The sequence below is a fragment of the Neomonachus schauinslandi genome, chromosome 10 (assembly GCF_002201575.2).
Source record: "Neomonachus schauinslandi chromosome 10, ASM220157v2, whole genome shotgun sequence".
Classification (NCBI taxonomy): domain Eukaryota; kingdom Metazoa; phylum Chordata; class Mammalia; order Carnivora; family Phocidae; genus Neomonachus; species Neomonachus schauinslandi.
The window spans coordinates 96,705,118-96,722,362 of NC_058412.1; the positions used below are offsets into that span (position 1 = coordinate 96,705,118).

General features: G+C 43.7%; 1 protein-coding gene across 1 annotated transcript in view; it reads left to right on the forward strand.

The window, feature by feature from the left end:
- Nucleotides 1-17,245, forward strand: part of KIF16B (kinesin family member 16B) — a 296,429-nt gene that overhangs the window by 190,650 nt on the left and 88,534 nt on the right. Inside the window, exons 19-22 of the mRNA XM_021700652.1 lie at nucleotides 1,070-2,428; nucleotides 6,174-6,326; nucleotides 8,224-8,320; nucleotides 9,047-9,097. Coding sequence (XP_021556327.1) covers nucleotides 1,070-2,428; nucleotides 6,174-6,326; nucleotides 8,224-8,320; nucleotides 9,047-9,097 — 1,660 coding nt within the window. The remainder of the gene's footprint in view (nucleotides 1-1,069; nucleotides 2,429-6,173; nucleotides 6,327-8,223; nucleotides 8,321-9,046; nucleotides 9,098-17,245) is intronic.

The window sequence follows — 17,245 nt, forward strand, 5'->3', positions numbered from 1 at the left end:
GTGTGTGTGTGTGTGTGTGTGTGTGTGTGTGTGTGTGTGTGTGTGTGGTTGTTTAGCTGATTTGGAGAGGTTTTTGTTTTGTTTTTAATATGTTCTGAATGTAATTGTATGATAAAGCTAAGCATTTTCTTCCCCCTCCATCCTATTTAACAAGCCAAGAAATGGAGAAAGGATAGATACTGGAGTAGAAACTAAGGCCACAGAAAATCTATAGATTGGATATTTATTTTCTGGACTCTGGAGTTTAGATGTTACAAACGAATTAGTTTAGTTTCCAGCATCATATAAAATAGATCTTAGGTGGGTCAGGAGATAGAGGCCACGTATTGATATTTTGCACGCCCTGTGTTTTTTCTTTGGAGGCATCTCGACCTCAAAACACAGATTTAGCCCCCAGTGGGGATCATTTGTTCTGCAGGACCAAATATGACATGTCACCTCTGCAATCATGCATCTCAGTATTCTCATGGAGACACCTGTTATTTTCAGTGTTACATGTTAATAAACTAATATTTTGGGCCATTTGGTGATTACCATTTGTCCTAAACTAGTGATTAAATGCTAAATAGCATGTGGTTATTTGAGCTGGAACAAGGAACTGTCGATTATCTTGACTTTGATATTTGACCCCAATGAGTTGAAGACAGCATAAGCATTTTTATTTAATGTCATTTTGTAACTGAATTTCTATTGAATTTTAGCCATTGGGCTGAATAAAATTATTCACATTTAAATTTAAATTGGGCATGGTTCTTTCTCTTTGAGCTCAGGGGGCTTTTAAAATTATATCACGCATAACACATTATGCTTATAGACTCTACAAAGAAATGATATCAGAGGCTACTTCAGGAGATTAGGCAAATGATATGTTGGACAGTTACAGAGTAAAAAAGTTAAGCATGATGCTGCTGGAAATGAAAAGAAAAGCAGTTCCCCCCACTTTTTATTTTTGCAAAGCGTTTGACTTTGTGTTGTCTGTCCATTTTCAGAACATTTCAGTTAGAGAAAAGTTAGAACAACATTTGTGCTTAGCCATCAAATGATAATCAGCCAACATTTGGCATTTCAGGAAACTCATAGAAGAAATGGAAGAAAAGCAAAAGTCAGATAAGGCCGAACTGGAGCGGATGCAGCAGGAGGTGGAGACTCAGCGCAAGGAGACGGAGATTGTCCAGCTCCAGATCCGCAAGCAGGAGGAGAGCCTCAAGCGCCGCAGCTTCCACATTGAGAGCAAGCTGAAGGATTTGCTCGCCGAGAAGGAAAAGTTTGAAGAGGAAAGGCTGAGGGAGCAGCAGGAAATCGAGCTGCAGAAGAAGAAGCAAGAGGAGGAGAGCTTTCTCCGAGTCAAAGAAGAGCTCCAGCGGCTGCAAGAACTCAACAACAACGAGAAGGCCGAGAAGCTCCAGATATTTCAAGAGCTGGATCGGCTCAAAAGGGAGAAGGATGAGCAGTACGCCAAGCTCGAACTGGAGAAGAAAAGGCTGGAGGAGCAGGAGAAGGAGCAGGTCATGCTTGTGGTGCATCTGGAAGAGCAGCTGCATGAGAAGCAGGAGATGATCCGGCTCCTCCGGCGAGGCGAAGTGCAGCGGGTGGAGGAGGAGAAGAAGGACCTGGAAGGTATCTGGGAGTCCCTGCTGCGGGTGAAGGAGGCCCGGGCCGAAGGGGATGAGGACGGTGAGGAGTTAGAGAGGGCTCAGCTGCATTTCTTAGAGTTCAAGAGAAGGCAGCTGGTCAAGCTAGCCAACTTGGAGAAAGACCTGGTTCAGCAGAAGGACCTCCTGAAAAAAGAAGTTGAGGAAGAACAGGAGCTCCTGGAGCGTTTAAAATTTGCAAATGAAGAAGATGGTAGATTGTTGGAGAACAATGATGATAGCATCACAGATGTCACCCTGGTGGCTCAAAATTTAGAGAAAATAAAGCTGGCGGAATACAGGCTGCAGTATAAAGAACGCCAGCTCCAGTACCTCCTGCAGAATCATTTGCCGACCCTGTTGGAGGAGAAGCAGAGAGCGTTTGAAATCCTTGACAGAGGTCCTCTCGGCTTAGATAACACTCTGTATCAAGTGGAAAAAGAAATGGAAGAGAAAGAAGAACAGCTTGCACAGTACCAGGCCAATGCGAGCCAGCTGCAGAAGCTCCAAGCCACCTTTGAATTCACTGCCAACATTGCACGTCAGGAGGAGAAAGTGAGGAAGAAGGAGAAGGAGATTCTCGAGTCCCGGGAGAAGCAGCAGAGGGAGGCGCTGGAGCGGGCCTTGGCCAGGCTGGAGAGGCGGCATTCGGCCCTGCAGAGGCGCTCCACCCTGGGCCTGGAGATCGAGGAGCAGAGGCAGAAGCTGGCCACGCTGAACAGCAGCAGCAGTGAGCAGTCGGGGCTCCGGGCCAGCCTGGAAGCCGAGCAGGAAGCCCTGGAGAAGGACAGGGAGAGGTGAGACCGGGAAGGGAGAGCGTGGCACACAAATGATTGCGTGTTTTCCACCCCTCCTGCTGTGTCTCTCACTGTCTTTTACAAAAGTAATTCTTTTCTGCCTGTGTGTTCTCTAATACACCAGCAAATGGTTATTGTCAAGCCAAAGCTGAGAAAGTGCCCCTAAACATTTTCTTTTCTCCTTAGGATCTTCATTTTAGAATCGTTGGCTTACAGTTGAAAAAAACACATAAAGAAAACCAAAGCCCTTGTCCCTTACTCCACTGACCTGTGGAATGCGAATGTGTTCGTATTTGATAAATAGGACAGCTTCCAACCTGCCCCCTCCCTTGGGTCCGTCCCCTCCCCTCCTTCCCTGTCCTTCCTTTGGCCCTCTCTCTCCCTTTCTCTTTACCTTCCCTTCCTCCCTCTTTTTTTCCTTCTCCCTGTCCCCTTCTTTACCCCCTCCTGAGCCCCTCTTCTGGATTTTTCCTATCCTCTCCACTCCCTTCATCCTCACCATGGGCTTACCATCTTCTCTGGGACCACACTGGTTACAATAAAACATCATCCCTTCGTGCGCAGACTGCACCCTGTGCTGATGTCCACACCTGGTGGGAAACTGAAAAACAGCCATTCTCCTACCCCTCCTGATTCACAGTATTTGAGGGAGGCCCCGGGATTCTGCATTAAAGAGTAAACTACTAAACAAACAAAATTCTCCAGGTGATTCTGAACACAGTGGTATTTTTAAGCATGTGTGGTGATGATTTACTCACATTTCTTTTGGTGTTGTGAAAACTAAAACTAGGAACTAGCACTATTTTCATGGTAAAGAAAGAGTATTTATCTTCTCCCACCCATTCCCTGTCACCGTGCTTCCCACACCGTAGGTTTTCAAAAGGAATAAATACATGAATTCGAGAACACTTTTTCTGGTAGCCCAGCAGACATGATGCCAAGCCTCCCAAAAATCTGTAGGCTGCCTGGTGTGCAAACATCACCCAATTTGTTGTCCTACCAGGGTGGGTAGGGGGGTGGTTCATATCCTGGCCCAGCCCCATTCTGCTTGGCTGGCCTTGGCAGGCTCTTTGATCTTTGGGCCTCAGAGTCCTCACTCTTACAGAAGGGGGCAGAGGAGACCGGGGCCTGTGCACTTTCTTTAGCTCCAAACCCTTTGGTCAGTTGAGATTGTACCTGAAGCCCAGGTTGGAGGGCCTGGACCACTGCCCGCTCTCCAGCATTCTAACCACCCACAAGCACCTCCTGAGGGGCTGTAACCAAAGCCCAGTCGGCTGGCTTGTAGGAGCCCAGCCTGACATTGGCAGAGGCCTGGGATCCATACTGATGACAAAGCAAGACCTGCTGTGAGGCTGGAGCCTCTCTCCATCATCTTGCCGAACAGGTTGGGACAACCTCCCTCTCAAATGATCTGCTTATACTGTGGGTTCTATTTACCTTTGCTCTCTGGTAATTCCTTCTAGCAAACCAGCAAGAAATAACAATCAAAAACCATAATGCTATTACTTGGGAGAAATAGGTTGGAGGTTTAAGAAAATGATTGCAGGTATGTTATGTAAATGAAATTGCTGGATAAAGCTCCAGCCCCAGGAAATTTAAAATAGTGGAGGGCACACTCTCAATTTATACCTTGCAGTGTGCAGCAAGAATGCAGCGTGAGCTTTTAGCTTGATGTCCCTGGCTTTTGTCAAGCAGCTTCACTCCCTGGCCATTTAGTATTAATACTCTATTACAGTGGATACAGTATTGTGATTTCCATGGAAGTGATTCCCCAATGTCAGCGTTCCTCCAGAAGCCACACAAAGGATGCTTTCAGCTTCATGTGTTTTGATGGAGTAGACTTTGCTAAGACCTAATTCAGGCCAACACTTCTGAGTTCTTTGCTCTGGCTGTGATGCTCCTGCAGCTTTCTGTGGGTGTTGGTTTTGCGTGTTGTTATCTCTTTGGGTTCTCATGGCTAAGCCAGGGCCTGCCGTGCAGCCCGAGTCCGCCTCTCGTGAAATCCCACAAGCATGAAATTTTAAATTCGCATGGAACCAGATCAGACAACAGTGCGCTGAACTTGGCTTTCCTTCTTTGGCTTCCTCATAAACAAGATTCAATCCATTTTCTGTCTTCTTTTTCACCCAGTGGTTATATAGCCACTGGGGACAAGTGTCATGCAGTTAGAAGGTGGCAGGTCTGCTCACCGCCCCACTCTGGGCCACTGTGTCCTCTTGTCTGCTGGCCCCAGGGCTGTGGCCCAGGTATGTGCTGAGACCATTTCCTGGGATACCCTGCTTCCCTTGCCCCCTGTATAAATCCCATTTGGGCTTCAGGGCCCCACACCAAACCCTTTGCTCTGTGGAGTCTTTTCCATTGCTCCAGCACTGTAGGATGTCCTTGAACAACTCCAGTACGTGTCGTCTTAGTTCTGAACTTTGGCAGTTCCTCACTTACATGCAACTCATTTTTCTTACCATCTCTGAGACTTTATATTAATATTGTTCCCTGGTTCTTTGCCCACCAACTGGCCCCTAACATCAATTTTTCATGGTTTCTTCTTCCTCCTTTGAAAATACTACATACTGTGCAAGTTGATGCTTCGTTAAGTACTTGCTCATCAGTACACAGATGAAGGGCTAAGTTAAGCTGGGCATTGCCTTCTGTGAAACCCATGAGTGCTGACCTGGTGACCTTGTAATCACATTTCTGAGAATTAAGAACTTGGCTCTCATGTTCAAGACAGCTCAAATTGCTGTTGGTAACACCAGAGAGCTGGCAATATGGTACGCCAGCATCTGAAGCTAGAATCTCTGAAGTTTGGAACTGAGGGAATTTGGAAGACTAGTTGATTCTCTCCTTAGGTGTATGAAGAACTTGAGACCCAGATTTCATTAATTTGCCCAAGTTCACACAGTGCATGAGCTGTAGCCCTTGGCTGGGATTCGTGTACCTGGTCCCAGGGACCATGTTTACTGGCAAACTTGGCCCTCTGGTCTCACGGCCCTGGATTCAGGCATGCCAGGGCCAGCAGGAGAATGGCCTTATACACACTTTACCTTGTATTAGATGTATCATTTATCATTGGAAATGAATATTTGGTTCAACAATTTATGGTTTATTTTAATTTCTCAAGATACTGACCTTGCTTTCCTAGGTCTCTCACCTATTTCCCTTTTCCACATCCTCTGCCTTTAGCCAAAGTGGATTCCTAGTTTTCATGACGTAGGCCTTTGTTCATACTGCTTTCTGCACCTGGAGAACCCTTCACCCTTATCTCCAAACATCCGAATTCCCACTGGTCTCTGAAGACTCAACTTAGAACTGCCTTGACGCTGTGGATTCTCCTAGATAGGTGGTTTTTAAAAATTCTTTAAAGTTTTGATCTCTTTTGTCATACTGAAGTATTTAGGGGGATCCCGATATAAAATCAAAGACCAACTGTTTTCATTGAAGCAGTGGTAGGGGGCTCAGAATCCTGCCCATCTACCTCAGAGGATTGGCTTGGAGCACAGTGGGAACATCTTTGCCCTTGATAATTAAACTCTTTCCAACTTTGGACCCCTACAGCATTTGTTCTGAATCCTTCTTGTGGCTCCTTATCACTTAAATCTTGTCTGATATGGCACCTTTTCTATTAGAAGGTAAAGCTCTTTGCAAAGAGTGTCTAGATCCCCCATGTTTCTAGAACAGTGTCCCACCCACTAAAGATGCTCAGGCAATACTGTTAATAAATTAATTAATGTAACTCCCGTCTCTGTAGATTAGAGCATGAAATCCAACAGTTGAAGCAGAAGATCTGTGAGGTTGATGGTGTTCAAAAAGGGCATCGTGGGACCTTGGAGGGAAAAGCTGCTTCTTCCAGCTTGCCACCCAGTGCTGAAAAGTCTCACCTGGTCCCTCTAATGGATGCCAGGTACTGGACATTAAACTGATGCCAAATCTACATTTGTGATATGAGTTAATGGCTTATTGTACCTCATATGGTCCAGTTTGCATATGGAGAGATCTATCAAAGGTGACAAGTGATAGGTGTCCTTGAATTGTGTATGCTTTGTTTCCATCAATTGCTGCCTGGTGGGGAGAGGTATCATTTGAAGGAAACCAAAGACTGGGGACTGGCCAACCAGATCCAAGGAATGCTGGTGCAGTGTTGTGTGAGCAGGTAGAATTAGAAGGTGCAGGGAAACCACCTCATCCAGAAAGGAGTGAACTAAGTCCAAGCTGAGAGGAACAAAGAAGTAGAGCTAATTGAACCATACCAAGAAGAAGGACCTTGTGCTGACAGTTAATTTATGGAAATATTAATTACAAATAGATGAAGTCTGTAACAAAAACTGTACCAGTATATTCAGAATGATCATGAATAGCATATACATCTGATGCTACTATAGTAAAATGATTTTCAACTTGAGTGGCATTGTAAATTGCTCTGTGGCTTAGAGCTTTCAGATAAATTGACTTAATCATTCTTTGCCTATAAGAAAATGAATTATTTTCCTCAACTCCATCTGTGTCATGGGGACATTTCAGATTGGGCAGTCATGAGCCCTGGGCATTAGACAATATGTATTCAGATATCAAAATGTATTCAGAATGCTATGAGCCTCTGTATCCCCTTAAATCTAGGTCTGAATCTTCAGTGGGGCTAGTTTAACATTTAAGTAAAGGTCCAGAGAAGTAATTCATTTGTAAGCGCCCTTGGCTCTGGGTCAGCTGTGTATGATTTTCCTTTCGGTGCTGAAAGGTAACTACCACATTTTATTACCCTATCCATTCTTCTGTGCTGTTTTGCCTACAATATTAATCTCTTTACCTAACATTTCAGAAATTCATCCAGGCATGGTCAGTAGGACCGAAATGTTTCTAGGACTGTGCATGTGTTTAGAGAGATGAAAGCAGATTCTTTTTTAGTGTGCTCAGACATAAACATGCAAAACAGTTCATTTTAAATAATCCATCTAATCAGTGTTTCTAGAACTGGGGGAAGGAGAGCCTAGAACTAAGTGAGCCTTCCATGTGGGCAGCCTGAGCCACTAGAAGGATTTTAGCTGGAACTGAAATTCCCTGGTCTCCCCAGTTCCGCTGGGTGGGTGGTGTGTACTTCCTACAATTTCACTTACGTTCTCGAGGGTACCAGATGTCTAGTTGACAACTGCCTCAGTAGTCAACCATTTCTTGCTTCCACCGTCTCAGCCCCATGCCAGGGAATTTGGAAAGTAGAGAGGCCTTTAAAATATGGTTTCTCCCAGCCAGGTGCCAATGGAGAGACAAGACAGAGCAGAAACAATTCAAGCCATTGTTCCTTTGGGATAGTGAAGATTCACAGAGATTGTATCCACTTTTTTTTTTTCTTTCAATTCTCTTAAACGACTTTGTGATGTGAGAAATAACTGTCGCTGTTTTCCATGTGAGGGAACTGAGGCTTGCTGAGTGAAGTGCTGGGTCTCAAAGTCAGGGCTGAGGCCGTGGAGCCTTCCAAAACCTGTGTCTGTGATTCTTCTGCGCCCTGCAGCAGGGGTTCCACCAGGGAGATCCAGGAGAGATTTGGATGGGATCACCTGTTCTCCGTTTTATCCTCAAGATTCTGGTATTTGTGCATTACTTTCTTGTTTTGGGAAAACCCAGATAGTGAACACATGGCACTAGATTTCTTAGAACGTAGAAGAATGTTCCAGGTCCCGAGTTGTTATGGTTGGTGTTTAGAATGAGAAAGTTCCTCGTTTTGAAGGGCATAATGAAGAAAGGATCTCACGTGCCCTGTATAGTTAGAAGTCCTTAAGTACCACCGAGCCCACCTCTGTTGTTTGCAGGATCAGCGCTTACATTGAAGAAGAAGTCCAAAGACGACTTCAGGACTTCCATCGCGTGATTGGTGAGGATAGCAGCGCATCTGCTGATGTGGTGAAGGTGAGCTGAGGGGGCCAAGCCATCGGTCATACGTTTCCAAGACGACCTTGCCATAAGGTGGTGGCGGCGGCAGTGATGGGCTCCTTTATTATTGTTCGTCAGTGAGAAAATTGAGATGCAAAATGTTCTAGAAAAATTAAATATTGCTTGGGTGGAGCTTAACAGGTGATAAACAGTGCTGATTCAAGAGAAACTTTATTTTAAAATGTTTTACTTCTGGGGAAAATGCGTAAGTGAATGTACAGTCTTCTAAAACATTTTATTTACTTTATTTGATTTATAAAGATTCTACATATAACATTTTTCTGTTTTCTCCAAAAATACAACCAATTTCCTTAAGTATTTAATTTTGCTTGATAAATTATCCTAAGTAGATATATAATTTTGCTTTTGAGAAGATACATATTTGCAATGTTGATTTTTATCAAAATAAAAACATTTCATTCCTATTCTGCAACCTAAGAAGTGTCCTAAGGAAATTTTGTTTTTAATATTATTCTTAGAATTTTAAGAGTAGGACTAGATGCTTCAGTTCCCTTACAGGCAGATGGATCGATAGAGTCGTGTTTACCTCAGGAATATAAATTCTATAGAAGGGTTGTCATTTTTGAGCAAGTATGCTTCTTTAGAATTTTGTTCCCATAAATATTTCTAATCAAATCAGTTTCTTTTCCCTCTATGAACAAGCTATAATTTAATATAGAGGGCTTTTTATTTTCTTATCAGGATAATGAGAAACTCCACAATGGCACCGTTCAACGTAAGCTAAAATATGAGGTAGGTAATGATTTTTCAGATTGATAAGGTCGCCTTAAATTATGGCATGCTTGTGTGATTAAATTTTCTTAATGTTTAGTTGCATAATTAGAACTTTGAAGTCCCAGTGAGATTAATGGCTAATAGGGGAGGCAAGCTATTATGTGGACTTAAAATTAAACGGAATCCTGCAGATTGAAAACTGCTTGGACTTTATTTGAATGGCATGTGACTGTGGTGGAGGCCCCTGGCCCCGTTTTTCATTTGTAACAGTATCCTTTCCTTTGGTCTGTATTTAAAAGGCAGAATTATATAATCAGAATCAGATACAGGGTTTGGAAATGAAACTGAGTACCTCTTGATGTTTTAAAAATCCTGCTCACTTTATAGACTGTGAGTTGGCAGTAGTACAAAAGACATACTCTTGGTTGATTCGCTTATTTCTCTGGTGGATTGTCGAACCAAGGTTTATTTGGGCATATGATTTATAAGGTTTTACTTGTACTTTCCCCCATGAGGGACTTGTCCTTCTCATACACTCCTAAATTAAAAAAAACAAAAACACCCCCAAAGTACTGGGTGGTAGAAGTCTCACAGATGGCGCCCATACACTCCAGAACAGAGATGAAAGGGTGGGTGTGCCCCAGGAGGCTTAACTGACTTTGGCCACTGCCACACCTCCCTTCAGTCATGCAGTAATGACATTATCTTCCTCTGGACATCTGTCTCCCTAGCAGATAACCTTGGGAAGAGCAGGATGTTGCCCTTCATTTCTTTGTGCCCACTGTGCCTGGCCTGTAGCGGGCACCCAGTAGGCCTTTCACAGAGCTGGTTTGTAGCTGTGGCACTGGTGGTCTAACCAGGGCAGGTATAATTAAGAATTCCCGTGAAGTGAGCCAAGAGGCAAGAGGAAGATGACCAAGGTGGAAATACTTGTCCATTTCTTTTGGCCTTGTCATCTGATTGTCATTAAGTATGCCCTTATTCCTTTTACATTCTGGACATATGGTCATGGGCTTGTTTTCACAACTGAGGCAGACCTTTTGAAAATTGAATCAAAGATCTTAGGATTTGTTTTGGAGCAATTAAAATATTAGACCAAGAAATGGATACTGTGGATCAATCCCATGCAACGTTTTTTTTCTATCAAATACTCAGCAATTTGTAAGATAAGTAATATGGAAATTGATGTTCTGTTTGTGAATCAGATCATCTGTTCTTAAATCATGTATCAATCAGTATGAATGGCTTAGGCTTTCGATTTAACCTCTGCATTAATCTACACAATGAAACCAATGACTGCAAGAATCTTCATGTGCAAAAGATTTGCAAAAGGTGCTGCCACGTCCCCATTTCAACTGTTTCTGACATCTTGAACAGAAAAGGTATCTTGCCCCGTTGCTGCCCAGAGACGTCACTGACACCAACAGCAGAGAAGAGGGGAGGGAGGTGGATTTGAACCACCACCAGGGTCATCCCAAGACACAGAGCTTCCCGGGCTCTATGGCTCCCTCCTCAGGATCACAAGAGAGAGCCCGCCAGGGAAGTCACCAGCCCTTAGGACACAAGGCGCTGCAGACCAGTGCTTGCAGACATAGTCATCCTGAGCATACAGGCTGTTTTCAACCAAAATGTTTCAATCTACCTGAAATCACTTTTCTTAACGAAAGCAACCCCGGCGACACAAAACGTGTTCAGCATAGGTCAGGAAATCTCAGTGAGCTGATGCCTTATAAAGATGAACACAGCTTGGGAATCGAGTCCCACTGGAGTTTGCTGCAAGATTTGTCCCAAGAAGTGTCTATAAATAATGGAGGCAAGCAGATCAGGCGAAGCAAGTTACTCTGCTTTGCCCTCTCTGAAAGCATTTCTAGTGAGGAGAGGGCCTCCCACAGCATTCCTCAGAGGGCACCAGCCTCAGCATTTTGTGGTGAGCAGCAAGTTGAGGGAGAGTTAGCTGCTAAAAAAGTTAGCTCTCCACAGTCCCTGATAAATAGCAGGACAGAAGGAACCAGTGGGTTGCGCTATTTTTGCCACAGGCTCTCAGACCTTTACAAAGATACCGGTAGTCACCTGCTACAGTCTGGCACAGAGGTGATCCACCACGGCAGGCATGTGGGGAGGCTGTGTGACCCCTGTGGGCTCACCTCCCACGTGACAACATTGATCAGAAGACTGCCGTTTCTGAAACTCTTTCCCTTGGATGCACTCCTGAAGTCACATGGGGTGTCTTCGGAGTCTTGTTCTTTCCCCGGAGAGGCTCAGGCTGGCCGCAGCCACAGTGAGGAGGCAGGGACCACTAGGCCGGTAGAGAGTGCGGCACCTTTCAAAGCACCAGGCCTTCCCACTGCCTCAGGGGCTGCAGGATCCCCAGGCTCCTGCCCAAGCTCAGTCTGCCGCCTAGGATATGAAGGTGCTAGAAGGAGCTGTGCATTTAAGCAGACCCTTGTGCAGTTCCCAGCCTGGATGCTGAAACTTCAAGAGCACCCTTTAGAAGACTTTCTTGAGCATGTGGCTCGTTCCCTGCCAGAACTTTCGGGTGACGTGAGCAGAGTCCAGGGTGTTTACTGGCTTGCTGTTGCTAACTGTGCAGAACCTGACCCTCAGCCAGCATGTTTGCTCCTGCTTCATTCCATGCTACATGCTTTGGTTCTGTCAGATAACCCATCAGGCTCAGTGGCTGTTTTTCATGCTCTACCTCTCTCTGGACTAGAGGAGATTCAAATTGGCTTTGGTGGGCAGAGCATCAGATTCCTGGGCTCTGCAGAGAGTCTCCTGCTCACCGTATTTAGTTACAACAAAGCCCTCTGTCAGCCGATATGCCGTGACCTCCTGACTGTCCTGTTGCCTGAGTCTGAGGTCCCTGCCTGCACTAACCATCCTTTGTTCCAGCAAGATCTAGTTCAGCTTTCTCTTGACTGGAAAGCAGAAATCCCGGATTTAGTTTTGACAAATGGAATTCGGTTGTCATCCAGATTCCGGAATACCTTGGTTGACATGATTTACTTTCTTCATGGAAATACGCAAGTCAACATCCCCTCTCTGGCAGAGGTTCAGTTATTGCTCTACACGACTGTCAGTTGAGGGTGACCCCGCCCAAGACGAGTGCCTGTCGCTAGTCCTTCTGAACACCCACATTGCCCTTCTGAGGGAAGATCGAGTTTTCTATCCCCACGCCCAGTCTCTAAACACACCTCCTCCAGGAACACAATTTGATGTGACCAGATGCCGTGCTTTGAGCGAATTCAGGTGTGTTGTTGTTTCAGAGAAGAAAACATTGTCAGCTGTCGAACTTACCTTCTTCGAGAAACTCCCAACTCCCATCCAGTTCAAGAAATAGCCCAGCCAGGCACTTCGAAGAAGCCCAGAACGTCCAGTTGTTAGCTGGCATGCTAGGTCTTCTGGGTAGTCAGAATGCGGCACCCGAGGTCTGGAAACTGATCCTCAGCTCTCAGGATGAGGCTCTGTGGCTCATCTCACATTTGACAAGGCTCGAGGAAGGAAACTTGTAAACATATTCTGCATGTTTTTTGAGATTTTTTAATAAAACGAACAAGATGAGAAGAGTCAAGAACTAAGACTATCTCTGTGTAGCTAATTGATCCGAAATTGGAAAAATCTAGACCTCTAAAATAGAAAATGTAAATATTCTAAATATTTCCGATAAAAGAAAAATAGGGGATAGCAGAGCACTGATAACATATCTTTATCACCACCCTGTGTCATTTTCTTAAACCTCAACCTTGTAAATTTGGGTCTGCCTCATTATTTGTGAGGTGATTAAAGCATTTCTTATTGTTTTTGGCTTCATGTCGACTTGTAGTATGGTGGCTTGGAATCTGTCTGTGTCTGCTGGATTCCGGCAGGCTAATTTGTGCTGCTTGAGAAAGTGCCCGGTTGGCAGTGACCTTCACTGACATCCTCCGTTTTCGCCATGATTAGGACAGCTCTGTAGCAGAGCACATTAGTAATGCATCAAGCTTCCTGGAAGGACCCAGGGATTTAAAATACCCTCCCCTCTAATACGTGGAATGGAGGCAGTACCACATGCCCTGCGGTGTCTTCTTGCTCAGTTAATTGCCTTTTCCTTCCTCCTCTCAGACTTTTTGACTCTTATTTTCCAACCTATGTGATTTCAGCTCCTTACTTGTTGGTTTAGTTTTGACTCCCCTTCCCCCTATGCCACATGCCCCCCACATGCCAGTTCTTTCTCTGAGTTTCTGTTACTTTTGTCCTAGAAAGGCTCTTCATCTTCAAGTCTTTTTCTCACAGCTCCTTCAAGTGATCTTATCAGCTGGAGGGTCACCTCAGAAGGCCTTTGGCACTTTCCCCTGGCTGCCCTCCCTCTCTGTCTCCCGCTAACCCTTCATCACTCATAACCTCTGACCGAGGTGTTCTGCTGGCCTCCCTTCCAAGGTGAGTCACGCCCATAGTGGCCTCAGGTACATCTCTCTTCACAAAGTACCATCTGGTACTCAGCTGCCCTCCTCCTCCGTGAGAGGCTTGAACCTAGGCCCTGTAGAATCTTCCTCTCCTCTGAGTGACCCTTTCTTTTTTATCCCCCCCGTTCAACATTCCTATTGAGGAATCAGTTTGCATGTCTTTTATTTATTAGTTATTTCATCGGATCCTGGGCTGCTCAGCCAGTGTTCTCCTGTTTCTTGGGTGTGTATGTTCTACTAAACTCCAGAGTCTTAGAAGGAAGGTGTTCTTCACTGGTCTGTCCTCCCTCTGCCACTTCCAGCCAGGATCATGCCAAGCTCATGGTAGGTACTCAGAGAATGTTGCAGGCAGTTGAACAAAGCGATTCCATGAAGCCATTTATTTTAACCCTGGCCTGGAAGGGTCATTCTCTGTTCTGGGCAGACCTTTGGATGATGTGCAGCATAAATGTCATCGCCCCTCTCTTCATTTCTACTCCTAATTGACGAGAGGGGCGCTGTCAAAGCTTAGCCCATCCCAAAATTCACTGTCTCCCTTTGGCCAGGAAGTAAGGACCTTCTGTCTTTCCCCATCAGAATTAAAAGCTACTTAATGTGTTCTCCATCTCATCATTAATTTTCCTCTAGCCAGGTCTGGGGCAGCAGATAGGAAAGGGCAGGAAACTGGAGGGCACATTAGGATGCACACACTATGGCTGCTGCCTTGTCTGCAGTAACCAAGTGGAGGCTTTTTGTCTTTTTGAGGCAATAGAATTTAGATGTTTTTAGATGGAGCCTGTTTTTGTCCCTTCCACCCCCTCAGTACACACACACACACACACACACACACACACACACACACACACACCCTATTGCCTTATACATGAAGGGTTTTGAGTCTCTGATGAGGACATCGTTAAAATTAGTTAGCTTGTCACATTCTTGGCTGGAAGATCTTCTCTTGTGGAAGAAATTTCGCAAATAAAGCATAGTAGTCTTCTAATATCAATAATTTTCACCTAATTTCAATTTTTTTTTGCTTTTTTCAGCACATACTTTCTTAAAAACTGCCCCATTTGAGCATTTTCTCAAATATCCTTGATCGGAAGAACAGAATTAATGATCATAAAGAACAGAGGGAGTGAAATTTAAGATGCCAGCAAAGGGATGCTATAGTTGGAAGGGAAACAGTACATAAACAGTACAAAGATTTTAACAAAGAGTGAAAAATATTAGACTCGTTTGTCTTCATAGGTTAAAAAAAAACAATTCTACTAGGTTATGAGTTATGGTCTTTAATATTGTTCATAGATGGAGCATGCAGCAAATATGAGCATTGCATAGAAGTCGTATTATTCATTGTAACTTCTTCAGTCTGCTTTATGATCCAGACAGGTCACAATGAGGATTACATTCAGATCTCACCACATAATAGAAGCAGCCTCCGGCAATTCAAATTTTACATGTCTCTTCTCTCACCTAAGCATACTTTTTACCTTGGGAGCAAGTATGGTTCCCTGATATGAAAATTTGATTTACTATCCATGAAGTAAGTACTAAGGTTGTCATACCTTAGGTTGTCCCTGTAGAAGCCAGCGGATTAGTCTTTGCACCTTTACCCACTGTGGCTTCAATCCTGGTGGCCTCCCTCCATCTCCACTGGCTCATTCTTTAGGAGTTCTGAGCCCATGATGCTACTATAGGGAGCAGGTGTGAGCATCTCCATATCCAGCCTAATGTGGGATCTTCTTAGTTATAATGAGTTCCTGCATCAGGAAAAAAAAAAAAAAAAGGTTCATACATACTTTGTTATGTGGCATTTCCATTGTTGTCGTATGGGCATAAACATTTACATTGTGGAACTTGTTAATGCATTCTAGACAGTACCTCTTTGAGTACTTTGAAACAGTGATTTCATCTGAATTTGATTAAAATCCATTTTGCTCGCAGCTGCCTGTTTTACAGACTTGTGGTTGGCAGGGTGAATTTATTTAGTCTTTGTTGAAAAACATTTCAAAACCATTTGTCTACTCTTTCTCATTACTCAAAAAAATGTAAGTGCATCCTTTGGAGAGAATACTTATGCCTCCCAGCAGTAGTAATTACAGTAATTTTTATTTACATTCTTTTTCCTAAATGATTTCACTTTTATTAATAGATTAGAGCACTTTTATTATTGCTTCTTTGAAGGTCAAGCAGTCTTATTGGTTAGACCAGTTTCTAGTGAGGTTATTTTGTTAATTTAGTTACACAGCCTCCAGTATGCCTCTTAGGACAATTCTGCTTCATCATTTAAGATATCTTTTGTGATAGATATTATATAAGTCGCTATTGCCAGGTGACCAACCCCCAATTTTAGTGGCATTAAAAAAAGCTTTCATTTCTTAATAATGGTTTGTAAGTAGGTTGAGGTGGCTTTACCATTGGCTCCATATCATCTGCAGCTCAGATAGGGTTAGTCTACTCAAGATGTCTCATTTTGAGGTCTGTGCTGAAGGGTCAGTGGCCATCATAATGATGACAGAAGCACAGAAGATGTGGATGCATCATGGCTGCCAGCGTCCCATTGGCCAACACAAGTCATGCAACCAAGTCCAAAGTCAAAGGGCAAAGAACACTCCATCCACCAAGAAGCCATGGCAACACTGGGTATAATGCTGCTTATGTAAGGAAGAGAAAAATAGGGACCAGTAGTTCACCATGTGATATTTTATGTCTAAGGCTCTTACTTAAAGTAAAATTCAGATAAAACTTATAGGACTTCTCCCTAAGGAAAGTATTCAGGTACTGGGAAGAACATAGGTCACAGGACCTTTTAAGTTACTTAGTTCAGCTGGCTTTCTGGTTCAGTCTTTTCTTGATACCTCCAGGCTGATCACTGTCTACCTCAGAGCAGTTCTTCACTGGGGACTGCTCTTATTGTTAGAGCATTCTTTCCATAATCTTCGTTACTGTGATCTCCATCTGCAGGGTTCATCCATCCTTCACATTCTTCTGTAACAGAATAGAACATGTCTGTTCCACAGTCTGTGTTATAACCTAACCGTCTTTCAGGGAAGACCATTATCTCTCTCGCCTCCTCTGATTTTCCTTTTCTACCTTTAACACCCTTCAGTTCCTCTGCTGTTTCTTACACAACATGGCCTCCAAACTACCACCATCCAATCTCTTGTTAGGGTTGCACCCTTGTAATTTTTTATAGCGTCCAATGGAACTGAATGATTCAGTTAATAAGAAGGAAGGAGAGTCTATTGTAAATCACTTCTCCTGCCTTTTAATATCTGGTTGAAATCTTTGGTTGCTGAAGATGCAGTGGATTACAGTGATAACAATCCCAACCACCCTTTATATTGTGGTTCACAGTGTACCAAGTTCTTTCCCATGTATTGCTCCTTTTGAGCCCCACAGTGATTGTCTTGGGATGGAGGAATTGTCATCAATCTCTACTTCAAATTTAGGAATTTAACTCAGAAAGGATAACTTGATTGGTAATTGGAATCAAACTCAGACCTTCTTATTTCAGAACATACATTATTTCCACAATGCCAAAGTCACTCCCTGGTCAGTTATTCTTGACATTGTCTGGGTAAATTTTTTTATTGATTTATTTTTCCTCATAGGAATGACTATGCTAGGGATGAATATTTGGAAGTATTATGAAGTTGATTCTTTTCTTACTTGTGAGTTCTTTTTTGGAATTTCTAGACATTAAAGATTATTTCTCTTTTTATGAGTTGTTTTTTTTCCC